Genomic DNA, 24,640 nt, shown 5'->3' on the forward strand with positions numbered 1-24,640 from the left:
TTATTATGTTTATACATTTGTATATTTTTACTCATATATTAATACGAAGACATATTTTTTTAAAAATTTATATACGTGTCTATATTTTTACTTATATAAGAGAACTTTTTTTTTAATTTATACATGTGTTTATATTTTAACTTGTATATTAACATGGAGACAGATTTTTATTTTTAATTTATACGCATGTCAATATTTTTACTCATAGTTAATACGAAAATAAATTTTTGTACAATTTGTACATATGTATATATTTTTATTCATATATCAATATAGAGATTTTTTTTTATAACTTATATGCAATTGCGACTTGCTTCCAAATAAAGAGAGAAACACTCTCACCCGTTCGTATGCACGGGTATCCTGCTAGAGCATTTGACATCTCTTATGACTTATATAGAAAGAAATGTTCTTAGCACAAGTAGTAATGATATAATTTTAGTTCATTTTCAACAAATAAAAAATATATTATAAAGAAAAAAATATTTAATTATTTGACAAAAAAAAAAAAAAATTGCCCCACTAGCACTGAAAGTCCAGATCCGCCCCTGTTCAAGGCAAGCTCAAAATTTCTGGTTTATTAGTATCAACTCTTAGGTTAGGTCTAATGTATGAACAATAAAAAACCTCAATTTAAAATTGGCTTATTAGATATTCCAAAATTGAAAAAAGAAATACTAATAATACATGTAACCAACCATACAACAAAAAAATATATATCTTTAGCAGCCAGGTCATTTGCTCATGTGGCTGACTCATAAAAGCACTTCCGCTGAAATTTTGAGCAGCATATGTTACAGTTATAAGCTTTTTTATGTGATTCAAAATGTTATTAATCATTTGTTTTCTTTGCAAGTGCAATATGGCCAAGTTGACCATATTTGTTTTATGAGAATCACTTTGTTAGTAGAATCTGAGTTTGCATTCCACTTAGTAAGAATCACATGCTTCATTAGGTCAGAAATATTGGCAGATTCACGTAAGCATATGCCAATATGGTTCACACAAGATCACATATTACTCTTTTATCAATATCTGATTCTCAACCAATCCAACTCTCTCTTTTTTCTCTCTTTTCTTTTCTTTTGATTTTTTTTTTTTTTTGTTGCATTCTACAATCAACTTTTATTTGGTGGCAGTACTATTGCTTCAGCTAGTGTTTTTTTCTTTTTACTCTATAGTAGTCTTGCAAAGCATCATGCTTTATTTTGATACTTTATTTTACTAGAGAATCCAATAACATATGCAATGTCTACAATTTTGTTGGTATGAACTCTATTACTAGAAATAAAGAGTGTAAATTCAGCACTTCCTAACTATTCTTTGATATGATCAATAGACCATAATGTGTATCTAGTCTTTACTAGAATCGGCATCTATGCATCTATAATTTATTAATCATTGATTTGTTAATTAATGATTTGATATTACTCATTTAATATTTTAAAAATGAGTTGTTCATTTTAGAGAAGTCGAATCCATTTAAAAAGTATATAAGTAATACTTAAGACCAGAAAAATATGATATCTCCTTAAAATTTGGGAAAATAAAGGGCATCAATTGCGTAACGTAAATAGTTGAATTTTATCATAATTGGATTCATACATCGTCTTTGGTTAATGTAACCAACGTTTCTTCATAATTGAATTTTATCTTCCTATATATTCTTTTTTTGGCATCCTTAACCGATGCCTCCGGTACTGGTTAAGAATGTCAAAAAAGGTACTCCATCCGTTTCATAATACTTGTCCATTTTGAAGAAATTTCACATAGGAATAAAATAAATGTTATCATTTTTGATGAAATTCTTTGTATTTTTTCTATAATACCCTTACTCATTTATTATTTCATTCTATTCTTTCCCTCTCTGCAATAAATAGGTAAGGGTATTATTGAGAAACCAATAATTAATGTTGTATTGAAACTTGAAAGGGACAAGTAAAGTGAAAGAAAATTATTCTACAAAATGGACAAGTATTGTGAAACGGAGGGAGTAATTATTATCATAAAAGGAAACATTTTTAACTTTTTTTTATAATATTAATTAGATAGTTTTCAATACAATAACTACTTTTTTAGCATCTTTAACCAGTGCCCGAAGCACCGGTTAGCATTTCCCTATATTTTTGTTATTGTATTGTGTCAATTCTTCACTTCCATACTCCGACCGACACATTAAAAGATTCCTGACCAATCACATCTCTTCTAAAAATATTATATTTTGAATCAATTTTATCCTGAAACAATCTCTAAACCAAGCATGACATTTTTTTAAGGGATCAATTTATCCCAAGCCTTCAACCCTAATGGGTTAGGAAAACTTGGAATTTCTGACATTAGACCCGTACCGTATATGCCTCTTTTATTGAGTATGTATTAGAGCTTCCTCTACACCCTACATTAATGACATCATCGTCCATCTCATACTTATTTACCAACATTCTATACCAAAGAAAGACCGCTCACTTTATGATCCAACTTTCCACTTCCATTTTCCTAAGAGTGCAAGATTAAAAACCCTCAAGTTTCTAACTCACATCCCCCTCTTCTATAGACCTACAAACTTTTGCGGTAGTTACTTTGTAATCTAATAATTACCTTTAAGTACGTAGTGCCATCTTAAATAAAGTATGCTTAGTCCTTCCAAATTAAGATTGACACGTTATTGTTGGATCTTATGCTCACACCAATTAAGTTAGGAATACTTTTTTTTTTTATTAAAATAGTAAAAAAAATATTGAAGAAAACTACGGTAATTAAGAGAAAAAATAGAAAGCCATGTAGTATAATTATCTTATCTCGTCTCCTCATTTAACTTTCTTATTAATTTAAGGATAGTTATCAAAAGATAATGTACATATTGACATATTTAATGTAAAAATAATTATTTTGGGTCTTACATATAGAGATAGAGATGGTACAAAGGACATTTTGCATCTTTTTTTAAAAGAAAACTACACAAATCTTTTTTCTTTTTACAAAAAAAAAAAAGTATGCAAATCTTAACCATTTTAAAACTGCACCCCATATGTATCTACTTCCCAATATGCAATATACAGATCATCCTTTTTCATGCAGTGGTGATGGGTGGCATTGAATGTGTGGGTGCTTACAAAAGTAACATCACTGATTTTAAGGTGCTGCCAAACATGAAAAGATATTTTTCTAAATTAACTGTGTCTGATGAACCCAAACATAACATGTGTAGTTGATTCCACTAGAAAGAAAAGAAAAAAAGCAAAAATCTGAATTCCACGACCACCTTAAAAATTTCTACAATCATTTTAGTTTTAGTTTTTGTGGATACTTCTTTTCTTCAACATGTTTAATTAGAACGGTCCAAACAAACAAATCTCACAATCTCACACATTTGTGAGGGAAAATCCATATCAGTACCCTAGATAAGCAAAATCTCAACTCACACACACAAAAGGACATGAAAAAACCTAGCAAGATTACAAAATAAAAGTAGAGGACAATAATAACAAATGAAAACAATCCTTACTTTTTATTCATAAAATTGAGCAAAAAAAACTAGATGTACGAGTTGGGAGAAGCATATCTGAATTACAAAATAGAATATATGCCTATTACAATACTAATGTCTAGGAATGAAGTGAAAATTGAAACCCTCTAGCTAAAAAAACACTTCAACCACATACAAGCAAGATCAAGGGACAAAAAAAAGACTTCAAAAAAAGGAGTGAATTTTGGTATACAAATACGACTTTACGTGTTAACACCATCTGCTGCTGCAGCAGGATGCAAAGGTCTAACAGTATCAGGACAATCTGCTCTTGGTCCAGCGAGGGAGTAATAAGCAAGAATATGAGCTGGATGCTCAATAACAACAGGCCGCCGATCTTGTTGATTATTAACAACCACACGTCTAGAAGGAATAACCTCAATATTCCAATAGGGTCGTGCCATTGCCAAAAGATCGCGCCCAGAAGCTGATGCTCCATACCCTTGAACCCAAAGATACCTCAAAGATTTTAACCTAGTTGCAGCAACAGCTAGTGCATGCTCACTGAAAAATGAACACCCTCTCATTTCGAGTTTCTGAAGACTCGGACAACCTTTGGAGAATTCCAAGAGTCCTGCATCAGTTTCACCGACATAACCGAGAAGTATCCATCTCACGTTTGGACTGTATTGTCCTATGTAACCTAGGCCTACATCGGTTAAACCACCAGGTCTTAGGTATAGGGCAAATCTTCTAAGCTTTTTGCAGCCTGTCAGTAGAGCCCTCACTCCGTTGTCAAGTGGCAAATCGGTTATCTTCTCCTCGCGGTCGAGCAAGACGAGTCGAAAATCACAAAGGTTTTTCAAGTGAGTACTGATGTGCTCAAGAGAATCGTTTGTGATGTCAGATACATAGACAGCCATGTATTCAAGCTCTGGACAGCCATGTGATAAGGCAATTAGTCCTCTCTGGGAAACAACACCATCTACATCTTCCATTCCTTGATCATCATCACCTCTTTCAATCCTTAACCTTTTCAACTTCTTACAACAGCGAGCAAGTACTTCTAATCCTCTGTCTCCAATTACATTCCTTGACTGTATATGAGTAAAAGGTCATTTATTCATAATTAACATTACAAATGTAGTTTTCGTCATTCAAATCAACATACGTATGTATGCATATTTGTAATTTTGAGATCATAGTTTTAAATTGCGATCAGCAACCACAACATAAAGTTTTTCGAGGTTTCTGTGACTATATTATTGTGGCTGCACCGGAAACAATTATCCAGTTATCCACTACTGTGAAATATACATATACATGGTGGATAAATTTTGAAGGCTAGAGGACTAGAATTTAAAGACCACAAACTATGCCGTTTAAAATAATCATAGCAAAGAAATGAAGGGTGAGCAAATTTAACTTGATTAAGTTCTAGAATCTTACCTCAAGGATTTCCAAGTTGGTGCATTTCTCGATTAATGTACAATGATCCTCTGTATCCAGCAATGCATAGAGAAGATCCAATTTTTTCAGTTGAGTTGCATAAGGGAATGCAATTGGCATTTCTTTCTTTCCAATATATGTCAAACCCAATCGACTTAACTTTGCCGGTAAGGATACAGCAGCATACTTCTCTGGATCTTCATTGTAGGAACCTCCACAAAATTCTTCTAGAGAAGATGCATATCGAAAGAAGTTCACCAGATTCAACATTTCACAATCCGTAATTTTCACAGAGACCAGGTTGGGGCAGTTTTTTGCTAAAAGTTCAAGGTCCTGAATTCTGATATTGGCAATATCAGTCAAGTAAAAATTCAGTGTCTCCAGCACTGTATTATTCAAAGCGAGCTCATGCAGCCATTTGCCATCATTCTCAAGAACCGAGCTTTCCTCCATGAACAAGACTCTTAAATTCCTGCCAGAAAGAAAATTCAGTAACCACTGATTGGTAAAAAAGCAAGCATAGGTTCCTAATACCAAGTTCTAAGAAGAAATGACTTAGACGGGGCCATGCTTGAATCAGCTTATTTGAGTTTATCTACTAAATAAACACTAATGAGACTGTTTGGAAGAGCTTATGGAATTATCTTATGACATGTCCATATGCCGTTTTCAACTTATTTCCATAAGCTTTACAAGATAGCTCATGAAAACAGCTTATTGGTACGGAAACAGTTTGACTTTATTTTATCCTTTGTTATAGAAATAGTTTAAATATAAGCACTTATATGATAAGCGCTTATGTTATAAGCGCTTAATTAGGCTGTTTATCCCAACATAACCCAATAAAGTTGAAAAATTTCATGTCTGCCCTCCCCCACAAAAATAAAAAACTTAATTTGAAGGACTGAGAGCAAATCCATAAAAGAAAAGGCACTAAATGAGGTTTTAAATTAGCTGCTATCTTTGCAAAGAGTCCAATCTAACTGGTGATTAGGGTAGAAGCTCCAAGATAAATAAATTAAAAAAAACTAATTAATCTAAAGGCCTGTGATTAACGAGTGATAGGAGCATATACTTAAAATAAGACAGCTTGAAAAATGAGGTTGAGAAGTGTATGGTGGCAAAGTCAGAACAAAGCAGTCACAAATACAATAATACAATTGGATGTGCAAGTATTAGAAGTGAAGTATATTGGCTAAAGCTAGTTGGTGACTTCTCAGTTCCCACTAATTTGACATATACCAAAAATTTGAATCGTCTGTAATAAAAATTTAATAAAAACAATGTGGTAAGAAATAGAGATGACCAACTCAAACTATACAAGACAAGAAAGCCTTCAAAATCTAGAGTAGAGGAAAAGACAAAAGGATAAAAGTGTAAGGTATTTATTTAATGAAAGCTATAGCATATAATTGGTTGTATCATCCAGATCAAGTGAAAAAGTCAAGTTTGAATTTTCACATAAAACAAATGATTATAAAGACTTGCATGATTATGTTCCTAAGGAATTGGTCAGCATAATTTTAGTTTAAGAGTTATAGTAATTCCATCATTTTCAGTCCTACTCATCAATGATCAATCACTAAAATGTTCTGTTCATTAGCAGGAGTGGGAAAATCCAGCAGCATGAAATGAGCCAATTCAGTGTATTGTTGACAATTGACATTAAGATCTTTTGATCAAACTGAAACTCGAAAAGGCGTGTCTACCCACCATGTAAAGATAATAGAACTCTATACACCAATTTCATTTTTTATATAGATTGAATATCCCCATGCAGCTACTCATTTTAACGTTTTGGATCAAAATGAAATTCAAAAAGGCATTATCTATCCAACCCATATACAATTACCAGAACTCCTCATTTAATATCAGTATTTTTGGTTTAGTCTAGATATGAGTAGAAAGACGTAAACAACACAACTATGGCTCAAAAGTTTTAACACAGACAAATATTATTGATTAGTTGTTAGATTAATTTTTTCTCCTGCCAGGACCTCCAACTTCTTATTCCTTAGCTCAAACCAGTTGAGCTACCGGAACTCCTCATTTAATATCCGTTGCTCGCATTTGATCGTGATTCTCCATAACATCAAGGAGATGGGAAAAGAACAAAAAAAAATCCTTTCAAAACAATCTTTTTTTTTTTTGTGGTGGCCGGGGTTGGGGTTTGAACCCATGACCTTGCATATATTATGCATTGTCCCTACTGAGCTAAGCTACCTTTTCAAAACAATCTGAAATTTTCAAAACAATCTGAAATGCAAGTATGCGACATAAAGATAACGGAAGAAAGGACTTTAATTTTTCATATGAAACAGAGGATTTTCAATACAAATGAAGCACTAAAAACTCATAAAATATAAACGAAAAAATTATTTCTCAAAAGTATTAGAAAAATAGAATTTAATTCAGATCTTTTAAACCTTACATTTGACCACCATTTTCAGCAATACTACACAAAAATTTACTACTTAAACCCTGTATTCTATTATCATCCAATAAAAAAAATTACTACTTACTTGCAAGAGTGACAAATATTGTAAAGTCCATCAGTAGAAAAACCAGAACACTTTTCAAGCTTAAGAGAATAAAGACTCTGATGTCTCGAACGTGCAAGAATGGAAAGATCATCATCGGTAACAATCATTCTCCGAAAGTGCAAAGACTTTAAACAATCAAAATAATTCTCAATCTCTCTAACCCAAGGATTCACAAAACCTCCCCAATTCTCCGGTATTAAGTTAAACATCGCCGCCCTGGGTTTCCCTTTCAGTTTCAAAGATTCCAGATGAGGAAACCGTCGCCTGAGTCTGTCTGGTGTTGTTGTGTAACATAAAGCAATTGTCACGTGCTTTCGTGTTTGTGAATCGATCTCATACCATCGCCGACATACCTATCAAAATATTATTAGATGAAATAGTTAGTTACAATAATTAGTTAAGTTAGACTAGTTAGCTTTTTTTATTTTTTTGAAAACTCGGTATCTGATTCAAGAACTGTAACGAGTTCTATCAAGAATTGTAATAGTAATAATACCTGAGAGACCGCGTCTCGGTCTTTCGGGTCATGGATGTACGGCATCACACAGTCGAGAACCACGTCTGATAATCTTACATTCATTCTTCCGTTATCTTCCATAAAAACGGTTATGAAACTGTTTTGGAAAACGGTTAGCGAAGATCTCGGGATTCTTTTTGTCAGAATAGAATTGTTGGGAAGGATTGGATGACACGTGGCATGAAGGAAGAAGGTAGCGGCGATGGGGGGAGAAAAAGGGTGGATTTAGAGGAAGAAGGAAAGGATGAACGGTGGAGATGATGAGAGAGAGAGAGAGGGTGGAGGTATCGGACGGTGACAGTTGGAGTGGTGTTTTGGGAGATAGGAATTGAAAATGGAACCTAAAGTCTGAGTGAGATGAGAGAAGCTAAAAATAAAATAGGTGTCAGAATTTTAGAACCTTAGTATTGATATTTATTTATTGTAATTTATGATATTATGCTACTAAGGTAAAGTGGAGGGTGGCGTTGGAGATGATAGGTGATGAGAGAGAGAATGACATGAAAGAAAGGGTAAAAAAAAAGCTAGAAATGAACATAGACGGACAAAACGATCGAACTCTTTTCACATGTACAGTTAACAATTACTCCCTCCGTCCCAGAATAACTGACCCATTTTCTAAAAAAAAGTGTCCCAAAATAACTGACTCATTTCAATTTTCAATACAACTTTAATCATTCCCAATACAATATAACACTAAATAATACTACTTTTATCATTTCCAATACAATATATTCCACTTTCCCCTTTATTTATACACTTTTCTTAATCTGTGTGAAAAACCAAAGTAGGTCAATTAAACCGGGACGGAGGTAGTAGTATTCAACTGATCTATAGATTCTGTTGAACTAATAGAAAATGTTAGAAATGGTAAGTTGGACGAAATAGTATACGTCTAAACTTCCTACTTCTAAATTTATATGTATGTGAGTTTTTTTATCGCTATTGTCGTCTCGTTTATTTATTAAAAAGAATGAAAAAAATAATATTCCATTGATGTAATTTACGAACGAAATCATTGAAGAGTGTTGACGTTTTTTGATATACATAAGAACCATAGTGTACATGCATTGTTGTATTGAAACTAAACTAGTTAATTACACTTATGTTCACACGGGTTACATCATAATTTGTACTATTTTAGGTTGAAATAACTAAATGATAACGTAAAATTGGTTTTTCTTACCAATTATGTTGTTTACACCTATAAATAATTGTCGTATTAGTTGGATTTGGTAAATAGATGATTGAACTATTAAATGAGGGAACCTTTTAGTCGAGTGAAAGAAAAACGATGCTAAAATAGTAGAGTGAGGGAGTTGATTTTTCTCAAAGTCATAGGGTCAATAAAGACTCAAAATTGAATCAAAACATGGTGAGACTAGGTAAATACGTGACAAACCCATGATATTTACTCTCAACATCACTAATCGTTGTTGAGGAATAAGAGAGGCGACACGGTCATTAGTGGAGTTGCGTATCAGAGACACGGTTAAAGGATCATGTTGAGAGGAAATTAAAGTCGAACGTGGAGGTGCTACAATACGATTAATATAGTAAAATAAGCATTGTAGACCACATTGTTTGGCTATAAAGCAATAGTTACACTATAAATATATTTATACATTCAATCAATCCTTTTAAAAAAAACACATTCAATTAATCAAACAAGCGTATTTCATATTTTTTGTATCCATTCATCTTTCTGATTTTATTTATGAATTTCTTAGTGTTAGCTTAAACAAAAACAAAAAACGCACCTAACATTCTACTGAAGAAATTAGAGAATCCATAACCAAAGGACAAAATTCATCTCTCAACGTTAATCGCTTGAAGTAAAGAAAATTACTCTTGGCCACTCTCAAAGATAGACAACTCACATTCACAAGATCACATATTCAACTATACACGATCATAACATATTCACACACAATTACATATTGTCACAACATAAAATCAAGAATCAGGGCGTTGCAATTTTAATATTCTTTTAGCTTTAAAAACAGTATTATTGAAATAAACTAATTTTCTACTATTAAATATTTAATATTTACAATTTTATGGTGTATTTTTTTTATGTAAATAAAATATAAAAAAGAAGTACCAAAAACTGATTGGGCATAAACCTGATCTGATAACCACATAATCAACGCTGAAAGGTATTACAGCAAAGATTAATAAAAGTGGTATAAAAAACACAGCCGGACGAAATTCCTGTAAATTAACCCAAATGTGTAGGAGAAGAATACACATCATAAACACGATCCAACAAACTAAAAGTTGTCACGAAACCAAATTTTTAGGGTTGGCTGAGGCTAGCGTGAGCGACCAATATAGGTCTCTCACCATGCAAACTGCGTTTAAACCTTAGGATATACAATTAAAAAGTTGGACGGCTTAGATGGAGGACCTGCAACCCGTTTGGACTGGTTTAAACAGTAATTGATAGATTTTATACATTTGACACATGAAAATGAATAATTAAAATTGTGTAATATTTTTAGAACCCAGATATTGAAGCTATATTAATTTCGATGCTTACATTGGTGTCAAAACTTTGGGTCGGGCCTAGTTTCCAGTTTTTACTATTGACACATGTGATTTGGCATAGAAATAATGTTGTAAATTTGAATTTGTTATAACATGCACATTACATAAGTGTATGTGTTAACGATTCATAAAATCAACTGGGAAACAATAATTTCGTAATTTTATTAAGTCCGCGATATATCCTATTTGTTAAGAATAAGGTAATTTTGAAAACGTTGATAAATATCACGACGAAACGCCGTTATGGTCATAAAAAAATTGTCGTCCTTGACAGTAGACATATAATCCGGATGAATTATTTTTTTCTTTTTTAAAAACTACCGGATGATTTTTCATTTGAGATAGATGAAAATCATATTTGTAGTAAATATTTGATCATAAATTATTGAAGTTATTCTCTTATGTAGTTTAAATTTTTTTATTTACTATCATTATTTAAGAGTCGTGTAATGTTGTGATTAATTCACAACGCAACGAACGCAATTTATATTGGAACACCTATAATGACTGAAAATTGCCGAAATTGGGAAAATCGTATGCGCGGTAGCGACTCGGACCGCGACCATTATCCAAACCCTTGTGTAGTATACCTACGAATCGGTATGCAAACGCATACACTATTAATTTTATACTCATTTTAGGTCACATTAGTTATATGATTGAATTAAATTATATTATTCATATATTCATCTCAATGTGGATAGGTTGAATTTTCTCCCAAATTAAAGAAAGTTTGGATAGGTTGAATTTTTATGGACAAGAATTTGGATGTGTTGATATTAATTCTAATTTTAATTAACCCGTATTTAACCAAGAGTTGCTGATCAGCCCATCCGGCATTTATTTTTGTAATAATCCCCAACAACTTTTTTTATTTTGATTTGGAAAAAATTAGTGTAGTTGCAACGCAGTGAATGGTCCAAGAAAAAATTACATCACCTAACTTTGTTCAAACCGATATCGTAGCAACCAGTGAATATGTTACTCAAACCAGATCTCCATCATATGTTTATTCACAAACCAGCACCACAACAGATGGGAGTTTGGCAGTCAGCGTTGATGAAGAAAATAGGTGCAGAACGGGAAAAATTCATAACAATACCATTACACGAACAGAAGTAAAATGAAAATCTTGGAAATAAAAGTAACGAAACAGAAGTAAAATTCATAATACCATTACACGAACATAAAGGATGTGAAATTGCAACTAAAAAACATAAGAAACATAAAAAAAAAAAAAAAAAAAACTAAAAACTGAAATGAACAAACACCTGAAAAACATAGCAATTTGGGAGGTACAACATAAACCCTAACCCAAACTCACTTAACGAGAACATAAAAAAACACAACAAAAACCATAATCATGGTTGTTGTGTACATGAACCTTGAAAGCTTCACATTGGTTTTGATCTGACCAACATCGAGGATGATTGTCTTCAAATCGTTCTCTACGGTCAAGAGTCTTTCCTCAAAAGGGTTGGTTGACGTCGCAACATCGCGCACAACATCAACATCCAGAGCTTGAGAAGGCTGTGGTTCACGGCAACCACAATCAATTGGGTGAGCCCAATCCAAAAACCCACAGTTATTATCCTTGCATGCATAGAACAGCTTCAGAGGATTGCTGTTTGTGTTTGCGATCTTAATCTCAGCATACCTTTGACATTTGCACTTATATTTTTTGTACTGTAAGCGACATGAATGGTTGAAGGTTGAGCTTAAACTTGAAGAAGGCATCGTTGCGGTTGGCTTGTTTTTTTGCAGTTAATTGTTTGATGGAGAAGATGAGAAGAGAATGAGGTAGAGCGGTTAAGTCTGTGTGTTAAATAGGAGGGATGTAGTGGTGTGTGGAAGAAGATAATGATATCAATTTAATTTTGAATTTCTGCACATTTCCATATGTCTCAGTTGATATATCTCCTTGCACAGTAGTGTCTATGAAGAAATCCAGTCAATAGCGTGAATATTAAGTTGGCACTGTTGTAGAAACATACGATATCAAATTTCCCAAAGTAATTAATTGGACTGAAGTCTGTTGGATCTAATTAATTATGACATTTATTTTGTTAAATGACTTGATTCCCCTAATACACTAAATTTTATTAAGTTTTGTTAATAACAAATATTCCATTCGGTCCTAAATATAAGCAAATTTAACTTTTAGATTCATTCAATTAATGATGTATGTGGTCCATAATATGAAACACATACATCATTGATTAAATGAACCTAAAAAATTAAATTATCTTATATTAAGGACCGGATGGAGTATTTATGATACACCATTCGGTCAGTAAAGTAACCAAAATTTGATTCATTGATGTATGTGGTGTTTATTATAGGCACATGCATCTTCAGCGTACATCTTCCATGTATAGAACCTAAAAAAATATATTTTTCCTTGTAAAAAGTCAATCTTGTAGTTTTTAATCAACGTCTTAAGTTAGGATTTTTTATAAAAATCATGTTATCTAAAAATTATATCTTGATCATTTGATGAAACCCTATTTGGATTAACTTTAAAAAAAAGATTGGATTAAGGATGGGATTAACTTCAGGGATCATAAGAGGCAACATGTTTCTTAACCTATCACCTAAAGAAGATTGGATTAAGGTCGGGATTAACTTCAGGGATCATAAGAGGCATCATCTTTCTTACTTAACCTATCACCCAAAGAAGATTGGATTAAGGATGGGATTAACTTCAGGGATCATAAGAGGCGGCATGTTTCTTAACCTATCACCCAAAGAAGATTGGATTAAGGTCGGGATTAACTTCAGGGATCATAAGAGGCATCATCTTTCTTACTTAACCTATCACCTAAAGAAGATTGGATTAAGGATGGGATTAACTTCAGGGATCATAAGAGGCGGCATGTTTCTTAACCTATCACCCAAAGAAGATCGGATTAAGGTCGGGATTAACTTCAGGGATCATAAGAGGCATCATCTTTCTTACTTAACCTATCACCCAAAGAAGATTGGATTAAGGATGGGATTAACTTCAGGGATCATAAGAGGCAGCATGTTTCTTAACCTATCACCCAAAGAAGATTGGATTAAGGTAGGGATTAACTTCAGGGATCATAATAGGCAGCATCTTTCTTAACCTATCACGAAAACAAGATTGAATATAATGTTCTAAAAACAATACTGCAGATATTTATAGGGACCAAAAACTTAACTAATACTCCCTCCGTCCCACAATACATGACACGGTTGATCCTATTACACATACCAATGCAAAATTTTGATGTTAAATATTTTGAATAATGTATTAGAAAAAGTTATGAAAATTTGGTATTTTGAAAATACTTTTAAGGTTCATTCATTAAAATGATGTATTTGTTCAATATTATTGACTAGATACGTCATTTGACCGTAGGGAGTATTATTTATCTTTACATATTAGTAAAAAAATACAGTCAAAGTAAGTTAGTTCAAAATTGCACGTTTTCAAATGGGTCATCTATTGCGGGATGGAGGGAGTACTATTTTTTTGATTCGAAATGGCTACATTATAAAATCTGCTTTAGGTCTCCTGACATATTGAGTCGGTCTTGATAAATTTTCTTAACAAAGCATTAAATTTTGCCACGTCACATTTTAAATTTTTATTTCTAGAAGGCGTTGATCATGTATTTGTTATAATTTTCAATTAGAAATGTTAAAATAAAATATTAGAGAGAAAGGGAGGGAAAGTTGCCGCCCTTACATTTTCTTGGGTCATCATTCCCTACTATACCTAGGCCTGCAAGTAGAGTGTGTGACATGATGTTTATTACTCAAGTCATGTCATTAAATTGGTGTTTCACAAGGCAACTCCATTGTGAGGATAAATGGACAAACCTACAATTTTCAAATTGGTTTTGTAGGCATATATCTCACGGTACAACACCAGCATTTCTGTTCATCCGTGCATCGAAATAATTTGGCGTGTGGGAAAAAAAAATTGGTCATGGAAAATGTGACATTGGCATATTCGTTTAATAATTGTAACCTTAATTTGTAGTTCTTATATTTATTTGTACTAAGGTAGGTTCCATATAAAAAATATAAATATTATACCATTATGTATTGTTAGTTTTAATGTTCTATCTTGAGTAAATAATGGTTGACTGGAAGTGCTCCACCCATGTCATGCAAGCAAATCTTTATTTCACGTAACCAAAAAAATATCATGCATCTGCTGGAACTACAAACTACAACCATATACCATAATATTTAACGCCATTTATTTATGACAAAATTAATGTAGCAATAAATTTGCCAACCACCATCTTAAATCAACACATATAAAATGGACTGAATGGAATCCGTAGAACAACACAAGCATTTTAGTTTTTTGGTAGTGGATAACCATTTTATCTGATTCAGAGATCAAATAATGAGTTAATTTCGTGTAGTTTAAAACGCAATGGAAATAGAGCAAGGTTGGGTCGTCACCTCCATAGCAGGTTCGCATAAGATTATTTACATATGTTGAATTCAGGATCTGATTCAATACAAGTATGAAGCTTCACCACAGTAACAATTTCTGGACGGTTATGTTCGACGGCTTGAAGCAATCAACATAGTCTTGTTCAGCTAAAGTTTAAATAGAGTTAATTAAGTTATTTTCATCATATTTTTTTTTAAATGTTTTACTACATATAACCTGCCTTCATGAGAGGGTTTACCAAATGTTTAAGGGTTGGTGTTCAATAGTATGGTCATCTGGCTTTATATTATTCCTTGTTGTAAAAAACCTTTTCATTTAGATGTTAATTATAATTAAACACATTACAATGACTAACTCATTTTTATCCTAAAAATGATAGATAATTAAGTAGCTAGTTTAGTTCCCTCAAAAAAAATGAAAGTAGCTAGTTTAGAGGTTAATTATAATTAAATAGATTTAAAAACTTATTATCAACGGAAAATTGGTTTCAAAAAATTTCTTCATTGTTGGCCATATTGTATGTAACCAGTATACTAGTTTTTTTGTCTAGGGCTTGGTTAAGTGATTAGACATGTTGGGGGGATATAAATGTTAACCATGTCTACCATACATAGCCAATACACGTGTGGTGCAAAAAGAAGGAAATTGGATCTCTTAGTGGAAGTTGTCCCATCCAAAAATGGAAGGGGTTTAGGGTGTGAAATTTCTCCCACCACCATTCCTAACGTTACATAACATCACGTGTATCAAAGCCTACCAAAAACCGTTTGATCATGATCTCTCACTGTAGCAAATTGTAAGACACATCCTCTTGTAATAAAATATACTTATCACAATGAGGGTTTTGTGGTTTTAGGTAAATTGCAATGATAAAAAACCCTTATCAACAGTGTAGTACACAGGCTTGCATTTATTAGATGTAACCCACCTCCAATTTTGATTTAACCAAAAATGGTATTCCAACTAATTTTTATTAGTATCAAATTGCATCATTAACATTTAAAAAATAAAATAGAGACTACCAAAGTTGAGAAGACCACTAATGTGGTTGTATTGAGGTGGTATTATAAATACCATGATGCAGATTGCTTACTCACACCACCACTTCTATCTTTCAACTCTCAAAAATTTCTAAGTACCAACACCAGCTTTCGAAAACAATCAGCACTATCCAATGGATTTCATTGCTCAACTTGAAGAGGATGAGAGGTATCGTTTAGACTCTTAACTTAGTTTTCTGTTTTATTAAATTTTGTCAACAACATTTACAGACATAATGAAAGTGTTAACATTTTGTGTTCAAAAATAACAATGAAGCCGGAGACAAGAGGAGGCACCAGATGCTGCGTTTTGTGTTGCTTCTTTCATGGGACCAGCAATACAACCAGTTCCTGCACCACTTGTAAGGAATACTGAATCTGCATATTTTCTTGTGTTTGTATACATGCAGTGGATGACTTGCTCATGGTTAAAAAAATTAATGATGTAACACATGTCTACCAGGTAGGTTCCCAAACTACGGTTGAAGACAAGACCATACCACCCTCAACAGAAATTTCATCACACGAAGTCTTGCTATCTCAAGTAACATCAGAACTTAAGGTATAAGAATTTATTTTAGCTACTGTTTTAAATTAACATTGAAACCCTAAAATAGTTTATACTTTTCACTATATACAAGTTATAGGGTAAAGATAAATATTATAGACATTATATTATTTTTCTACAACTATAGGTTAATAACTATAAATGAAAATTACTTTTTTCAAGGGCCTATCCATGAAGATTGGAGAAATGGGATCTACCAACAAGAAAATGTTGGAGATACTTGTTGGGATGGTCAGACTTGAGCTTAACTCACCAACTGAAAACAAAGGATATAACTTTCAAGTCCATGAGCCTAATGACATGACTAAAAATGGAGATATTGGAGATGTTGTTAAGTCATGTGTATGTACCAAAAGAAACAACTCAAAGGGTGGAACCTCACCAAACCTAACCGGTATCTCCACGGTCATACTATCTGATGATGATAAAACTGACCCAATTAACAACATTCAATTTGGAACCATAAACTATAATGACTTTAAGAAAAGGAAGCACTCTCCAAATGATAAGGGTAAGGAACAAATGGTGTACGATTGGGACGAGGTTGATCCTAAAAACCATGCTGACATTATGGGTAGCAACTACAAAAGATCTTATTATCATGTAACTCATATACTGAAAGTGTGTTCCATAATAACAGAACTTACATACTATATTACATTTTTTGTATTGTTTGTTGTGGTATCTAACTGCACTGATGAATGGTTTGCAGATGGCTATCAATGATGATGTCCCTGCAGCGAAAAAACTGTCATTTACTCCACCACCAGGCAATATGTCTTACAAGAGACAAAGGAACAGTGACTTGGATGTTCATGGAGGTATCAGAAATGGTTTCCCATCTCCTCAGCTAACATTGGCAACATCTCCCATGCAGTCAAAACAAGCAGCCTCAAAACCAAGGCGTTACAAATTTAAGCCAAACAAATCAGTACTTCCAAAGGTGAATTACTTAATATTTAGGGTGATGATCATGTAATTCAAAGTAATTTGAAACTGTTATGAATTTGTGCAAGGTTTATTTATTTCGTTTTCATTGTATATTGTAGTATGTGGATTGCACATTTAGACCAACCGAAGGTATGAGGCTGTGTGGGGCAGAAGCCATAATATGTGCTTACATATTTAGGGATGAATGCAATATATTGTAAGTAGAATGTCAACATACATGCGTTAATTAGTAACTATATGAATTTAATTAATGGTGGGTTGGTATAGTTGTTATAAATAAGTTCTATATTGTTATTCAAATGTGCTTACATTATCTCAATATGATTTGTCGTAGTTCAAGCGATGATATGGTTTTTGCCACGGGACAAGTGATTGGTATTCGGAGTGACTTCCAGTGCTTGGTCCCTAAGTCATGTGTTGGAAGCTCGGTAATGTTATACACATCCTATATATAATATGACTTTAAATTTAGATGCAAACCAACTATTACACAAGTATACAGTAACTCACCAAATTATAATTGTACTGCCTTTGTATTACTACAGATTGTTAAGATGATGGCAATGAGGGTCACATGGAACCAAAAGCATGGCATGTCACAGAAAGTGTGGTGTTTACCACCTGCATTTGCGGTATTTTGATTTCTTCCATTATTCAGTTACTAATCAAAATGAAATGTATACAATCCCAACTGAGTTATGCCCTCTTGTTGTATTAACAGACTGATGCATTGATGGGGTACGACATTGAGAAGATGGAGATGATATATCGCAATGAATGGATGAATCCTTTCGCAACTCTGAAGTTTGTAAGATTTCAAACTATATCAAAATTTCTAAATTAAATACTGCCAATCTAAAAAATGGCATTTGATTGGGTGATCAAAATTTCATCTCTTTACATTACTTTTATTATCAGGTGTACGTGCCTATTGAAGACGAAAATGGCCATTGGTTCCTTATGGTGATTCATATCCCAGAAAGGAGGATCTACCACTTAGACACATTCATGGTGGATGGCAAGAAAGAGATTAGGCGACAACAAATTAAGAAAGTGGTAAGCATTATTACATAACATAACATTTTTTATGCGTGCTATCCCTTACTGACCTCCGACCATTTTGTTTTAGGCTGGAGTGATTTCTCAAATGATGTTGAGTATTTATGATTCGGACGTGCCTTTTTGTGCATTCCCGGATTTTGAAGACTGGAACATTGAAGAGCCTCGTGGTGTGCCTAATTGCGGGACTAGGTAAATCCTTAACAGATCTGCGTTGATTAAACAGCCATGATTACATAAATTAGTTATGACCTCCTTGAACTTAGTTACTAATACCAATTGTCTCAACTAAAATGCAGCGAAAACTCTGGCCTCTGGGTGACGGAGTGGCTGAATATGCAGGGAAGCTTCAACAATCAGATAGTGGGAGTGGTAAGTTGTGCACATCATGAGTCTTGATATGCAATATATAATACGTTAACTTGGTAGCAAGGTTTACTAATTGTTTGTTGTTTATATTGAAAAAACATATGATTGATGAACATGTGAGGATGAGAATTGCGCTTCGTCTTTTGCTTGAGCCCCACAACGAGTACAAGGAGAGCCTTCAGTCAAATGCAAGGAAACACTGGAACAATTTAATGGCTAAGCGTGCTTACGAAACAAGGAAGTGAAGTGCCCTTGCATGTGTTGGTTAGGGGGTGTCTTTTGGAAGAAAGGGGGCGTATTTATGTTGTTTTTGCAAAATTGTGTACTACTATGTCATTTTTAGCATTATGTCTTTGTTTCTGGATAACTGTACTGGCTTTGTTGTTGGAAAACTACGTTTATGGGCTTCATTTTGTGGTTTGATTAGGTGTGGGTTATGGGCTAATGTTGCTTTTGAAGGCTTCCTTGTTTTTTTTTTTGATGGCTTAGGTATGGGCTTCTGTTGTGGTCTGTTTGTATGCAGATCTCACATGTTGCTTGTCTTCATCGCATACCTAGTAGGCCATTTTGGTGTATCCAGTTATTTGTATTACTCTCTATGTACCCCTAAATGTTATTGTCGTAATGATCAATATTTAATGTGTTAATTAATGATGTTTTAATACCCACTAGCAAATGCATAATACAATGTCTAATGAGACATTACCTTATACAGAAACAACTTATTCATATACAAAATATGACAACATTTTTTATAATTTAAACAAATATACATCTAGTTTATTAAATTTGGCTATAAATATTAATGTCGATTATACACTTAAATTAAGAAACATATTTGCAAATCAAGATTTGGCTAAAAGAGATATTTAGCATGGAATAGTCAAAATAACATCACATAAAGGGTTCTTTTGCCGTTTAGTTCAATTTACCATGCAATATATCCTATATGCTTAATAAGGTTACTTTCACTTGACCATGAGAAGCAATAAAGTATTACAATATTTAGTGACATCGTCAATTCCCAGATACTAACACTAAAACTGGTCTAACACAAGCAACAAAGCTATCGCAAAAGCATAATACAGTCGCTGAACAATGCGAAGTTATGAAACTAACAAAATCATGTGATTCCTTCAATTCCAAATCACTCAAACACATTCATCTAACACAAACAACTAATCTATCCTAACAACATAATACAGTGACTGGACTATTAGAAACCATGTTATGTGACAATGTCCACAGACAGAGACACACACAGTGGTATAACACATATATTGTTAGACCACAGGAACCTCAAATGGTAGTTCATTTGATACGTTATAGCATCAACCAAACAATATTCCAAAATACTCATAAGCAGCAACACATCACAATATTCCACATAAGGTTCACATAATTAATATTATTACAAACTTGTCTCAACAGAAACTAGTAGTAGCAGCAACATTCGTGTGCATCAGTCAACATTATTACACTTACGGGATACTCATAAAAGCCCCTAAATTCATAAAACATACATAGTAGCGCACATTACAAAAACACAAATTAGACGCAACACATGAAATTAACCACATCAACCCTTGCACAACACATTCCATAAACGACTCTTACTCATACTAACACTGCATTCAATCTTGTGTGCCAATATCCTACAACGAAACACACTGGAGTTGTTTAATGTATGAAACAATGTCAAAGTTTATGCAAAATTAATGATGTAGTAAAGAAATAATATAAATAACAATCTACGAATTATAACAATCTACGAATTAGATACATACCGTCTGACTGTTGTAGTTGTAGTTCACATCTTCTTCGGTCTCTTCTTCATTGTTGATTGGGGAAAGGGTATGACCACCGAGATTTAAAGTGAGACGTGGACAACATCGCTTGTTATGACCCACTACACCACAAAGGCTGCAAGTTTGCGTCCGTCTGCGCCCGCCTGGTGTGCCCGTGGAAATTGAACCACAACCTTTTGTTCTAACAATATCGGGGTCAAGGACTTCGTTATCCTCGTTCTCAGGTCCTAAAACTGGAGACATTTCTGGTGTGTCAACTTTGTTCTTTATTTTCAATCTTCGGAGTTCCGCACCCAAACTTTCAACAAAATGCTGATACTCGTCAAGATCTTCATACACCAGACCGGCAACAGCTTTGCACATCTCGACTATACCGGAATATCTGGCAGCAGATTGTGAATCCCAGTATAGAGAACCAGTACAATATTTGTCCCGAATTAAATCTTTTGCAAATTTTGACCACCTACGCAAAACCAAACTACTTGGAAGCTCGTCAAAATCAAGATACAACAACACAGCTATGATATGACAGCGTGGCAATCCAAGTGACTCCATTCGCAAACAAGAACATTTGAGGTCAACCGGTTCTTCGCAAAAGGTTACATGCCATTCGCTTCCATCACCATGATATTTTGAAACTTTAAAAATGCACCCTGTAGCCATCTCTTGACATTCAGTTATTCTTATAAGCAGTGCCTTCTTTAGAACTGACCTGAACATGAAAAATATCTCCTTCGTAAACAGCTTTGCTGCTGATCTCTCTATAGACTGTAGACTAGTTTGCAAAACTGGTTGACCATAGTTGGAATGGAAATCAGATTCAATTTCCCTAAACCGAAAATAGGTAAGACACCTATGGAATTGTTGAACAAAGTCAGTCATGCTAATACGAGAATGCACAAAATGTCCCATGTGGCTATGGAGCGCCTCACAACGAGAGGTCGTTCGGATACCAGCGAAGAAACATCCCCTAATGTGAGCGGTTGCCCATATTTTCTTTTTTTCATACATCTCATTGATCCAGCTGTTGTCTTGTAAACCAAACTTTTCAACCATCTCACCCCATAACTCTTCAAACGCACTGATCTCAAGGTCACCCAACATGCATTTTTTTATATAAGACATTACTGCTGGAATTCCAATATTGGATGATGCATTCCGCAACAAATGCCACACACATAGTCGGTGATAAGCGTTGGGGAATACTTTCTTGATAGCATTTCTCATTGCAAGGTCTCCATCAGTGATTACGGATAACGGATGTTTCCCTTTCATTGCACTTAAGAACTGTTCCAACAACCACACATACGTCTCTTCGGTCTCACGTGTTATGATACCAGCACCAAAAACAATCGTCTGATTATGGTGGTTAACACCTGAAAAAATAACAAACGGACAGTTGTACTTGTTTTTTCTATACGTTGCATCGAAGGCAATGACATCTCCAAATATCTCATAGTTCATTCGACTTTCCCCATCACTCCAAAACAATCTCTCAAGCCTTTTATCCTTATCAAGGGTGTGTGTCACAAACATAAGTGGATCTTTCAAGCTCAGATCCTTAAGATACTTCACCGCACCACTTGCATCAGAATAAAGCTGTTTACGTTGCTTACCAACTTGGTTATACAAATCCTTTTTTACGAATCCAACTTTGTGAAAACCACCGCATGCATTGGCCATGGTACCATAGGACTGGTATGGTCTTATCCCTGATTTCCTGTTGCGCTCGATCTCATCGATATCACCTTCGCTCATCTTTCTGTGTGCCGGTAGCATTCCACACAATGTCCCACCCAACAACTCATGGTTATGCTCAATTTCAAACACAGTGACATACCAACGGTTTGAAGCAATGTCTACATGTACTCTAAATTTTGCATTACATCCACATCTTGTTTCATTTCGTGGCTCGCGCTTTCGGTTCTCCCTTGTTAAACCCCTATCCTCTATAAACCCTTGACATGAACATACAAACGTTTGCTGCAATACTACACCTTCACGATCCCTAACCATTTGACCCTTGCGTACAGAGAACCCAGACATTCTAGCAAACCAACAGTAAAACAAGTATGCAACTTCCAGACTGGCAAAATCATACCTTCCAACATCATTCAATGAAAAGTTTTCCATGTCAACCTTCATTATATCAGCCATGTCGTTAAACAAAATTGCTTCATCTTCAGAACCATGATTTCCATCATCACCAGAATTTCCATCCTCTTCAGATTCGGCCGGAAAAGAAACATCTGAGTTTGAACTCGCAGGTTCGGCCGAGTTACTTGATCCACCACTTGACATGTTACTATCACTTTCTGGTGTCGTGCCCTGTAACATTATGCAAGCCGTAACATTAATTCATTTTGCATATAAATTAAATCAGATCAGATCTAATTGCTAATTGCTATTAATGTTGGTGGATGCTTACCGGTGTGATGCCTAAACCTGCATAAAAAAAAAAAGGATTTCCACGATCTGCTCTCCCGTTCATAACTAAAACCCTGAAAACCAAAGTTCAGTTTTTTCATCAATAACTACAGATGGTCTTAACAAATCAGATTAAAGATTAATCAAGAGATTTCAGATTCAAAATATATAATAAATTTCAGATTTAAATTTGATTAATCGGAATGGATCTGGTAGCTTTATTACAGGAAAGAACAACAACAAAGGAACAACAACAACAAATCGATAATTTTCATCAATTCTGGTATCCGAACAGTGGGTTACCTTTGAGATCTTCGAGCTTGATATGCAATCCGTCGAACCCAGCTATTTTCACGATTACGAATTTTGTTTTTCCAGAAGATTTTTTGTATCAATTATTGTGGTTAAAAGACCTAGTGGAGTGTAATTATTTTTAGAGAAAGTATCTTAACAGTGTACTGATATTTTATCAGATTAAAAAAAAAATACAAAATCAAAAGGTTGGAAGTGTAAATAAGGAAGATGGTGTGGAATTATTATAAAAAACCAAACGGGGTCAATGTCTAAATAACTGTAACTAATATATTACTATTAAAACCGGATGAACCTCCACTAAAAGGTTTTTTGCCTTAATCCATGGTGAGAGACCTATAACGATCGCTCACGCTAGCATCCGCCTTTAAAGAAAGTGATGTGTAAAATGCCACAAGCATCAAATCAAACCACAAATGAACCATATGGTGTATTTATTTATTTTTATAATTTATAAAATTTATAACTTGTTACATTTTATACTTAAAAAAAAGGTAATATAGTTTATATATTTTTTTTTTTTTGAAAAAGCCAAAATGGTAAATATAAATATAAACCATAACCTCTCAACGCCTTAGCACAAGGGGTGCCAAAACGCCGAGACACAAACAGAGTTTAGACAACCTGTACAACGCCAATATGGCACAAAAACAAAAGAAAGGAAAGGAGAAAAACAGAAACCAACAATCTAGAAAACTGAGTTTAAGCAGGTTAAAGGACTCTGCCGCCACATTTGATAATCAAAATCAAAATTAACATATTTTGATTTCAACCACCAAAATGACTGAAGCTTTACCCTTTCACCTAACGCTATCAAGTTGTCATGTTTTCTTTTAAAAACTCTATTATTCCGTTCTTTCCAAATTGTCCACACAACTGACAACCAAATATAGTTTATATTTTTAATCATACTTATATTCCCTGTGTCTCACAAGTAGATTTGAGCAATGACATTTTATAAGGTCTATTCAGTATATCATATTTATTAATTATAATTTTCATCATATTATTTATGTTAAATTTATATGTTATCTACATTTTTAAATATATAAGCACGTGTAGAAATATCTTTTTATAAGGTCTAAGATATTTTTAAATAGACATCCGAGATTATATTTTATAATTATAAATTTAATGATG

The 24,640-nt window shown here is 33.8% G+C and overlaps 3 protein-coding genes across 3 annotated transcripts; 1 reads left to right on the forward strand and 2 right to left on the reverse strand.

Moving 5' to 3' along the window:
* Positions 1–3,489: 3,489 nt before the first annotated feature.
* COI1 (RNI-like superfamily protein) lies at positions 3,490–8,372 on the reverse strand. Its single transcript, XM_085709125.1, has 4 exons — positions 7,955–8,372; positions 7,438–7,811; positions 4,916–5,387; positions 3,490–4,563 (listed from the first exon to the last, which is right to left on the reverse strand). The coding sequence occupies exons 1-4, from the start codon at positions 8,054–8,056 to the stop codon at positions 3,730–3,732; spliced, it is 1,782 nt and encodes a 593-aa protein (XP_085565251.1). The 5' UTR covers positions 8,057–8,372; the 3' UTR covers positions 3,490–3,729.
* Positions 8,373–16,140: 7,768 nt separating this feature from the next.
* Positions 16,141–18,983, forward strand: LOC146924093 (uncharacterized). The gene is made up of 12 exons (XM_085711827.1): positions 16,141–16,175; positions 16,284–16,368; positions 16,470–16,568; positions 16,737–17,177; positions 17,287–17,517; positions 17,624–17,721; positions 17,860–17,953; positions 18,071–18,157; positions 18,247–18,333; positions 18,444–18,581; positions 18,655–18,776; positions 18,884–18,983. The coding sequence occupies exons 1-12, from the start codon at positions 16,141–16,143 to the stop codon at positions 18,981–18,983; spliced, it is 1,617 nt and encodes a 538-aa protein (XP_085567953.1).
* Positions 18,984–20,332: 1,349 nt separating this feature from the next.
* On the reverse strand, positions 20,333–23,082 carry LOC146924094 (protein FAR1-RELATED SEQUENCE 5-like). Its single transcript, XM_085710926.1, has 2 exons — positions 20,741–23,082; positions 20,333–20,608 (listed from the first exon to the last, which is right to left on the reverse strand). The coding sequence occupies exons 1-2, from the start codon at positions 23,060–23,062 to the stop codon at positions 20,588–20,590; spliced, it is 2,343 nt and encodes a 780-aa protein (XP_085567052.1). The 5' UTR covers positions 23,063–23,082; the 3' UTR covers positions 20,333–20,587.
* Positions 23,083–24,640: the final 1,558 nt, after the last annotated feature.

Source organism: Medicago sativa, chromosome 5 (assembly GCF_051527215.1).
Source record: "Medicago sativa cultivar Bolivia chromosome 5, Bolivia_mono, whole genome shotgun sequence".
Taxonomy (NCBI): Eukaryota; Viridiplantae; Streptophyta; class Magnoliopsida; order Fabales; family Fabaceae; genus Medicago; species Medicago sativa.

Bases quoted from the DNA above. Each gene is read 5' to 3' on its own strand.
- COI1 (XM_085709125.1), bottom strand. From the start codon at position 8,056: ATGGAAGATAACGGAAGAATGAATGTAAGATTATCAGACGTGGTTCTC. The intron at 7,812-7,954 runs GTATTATTACTA...ATATTTTGATAG, and splicing joins ACCGAGACGCGGTCTCTCAG to GTATGTCGGCGATGGTATGA. The intron at 4,564-4,915 runs GTAAGATTCTAG...ACTCATATACAG, and splicing joins CCAACTTGGAAATCCTTGAG to TCAAGGAATGTAATTGGAGA.
- LOC146924093 (XM_085711827.1), top strand. From the start codon at position 16,141: ATGGATTTCATTGCTCAACTTGAAGAGGATGAGAG. The intron at 17,178-17,286 runs GTAACTCATATA...AATGGTTTGCAG, and splicing joins ACAAAAGATCTTATTATCAT to ATGGCTATCAATGATGATGT. The intron at 18,158-18,246 runs GTATTTTGATTT...TTGTATTAACAG, and splicing joins GTTTACCACCTGCATTTGCG to ACTGATGCATTGATGGGGTA.
- LOC146924094 (XM_085710926.1), bottom strand. From the start codon at position 23,062: ATGTCAAGTGGTGGATCAAGTAACTCGGCCGAACCTGCGAGTTCAAAC. The intron at 20,609-20,740 runs GTATGTATCTAA...GTTTCGTTGTAG, and splicing joins ACAACTACAACAGTCAGACG to GATATTGGCACACAAGATTG.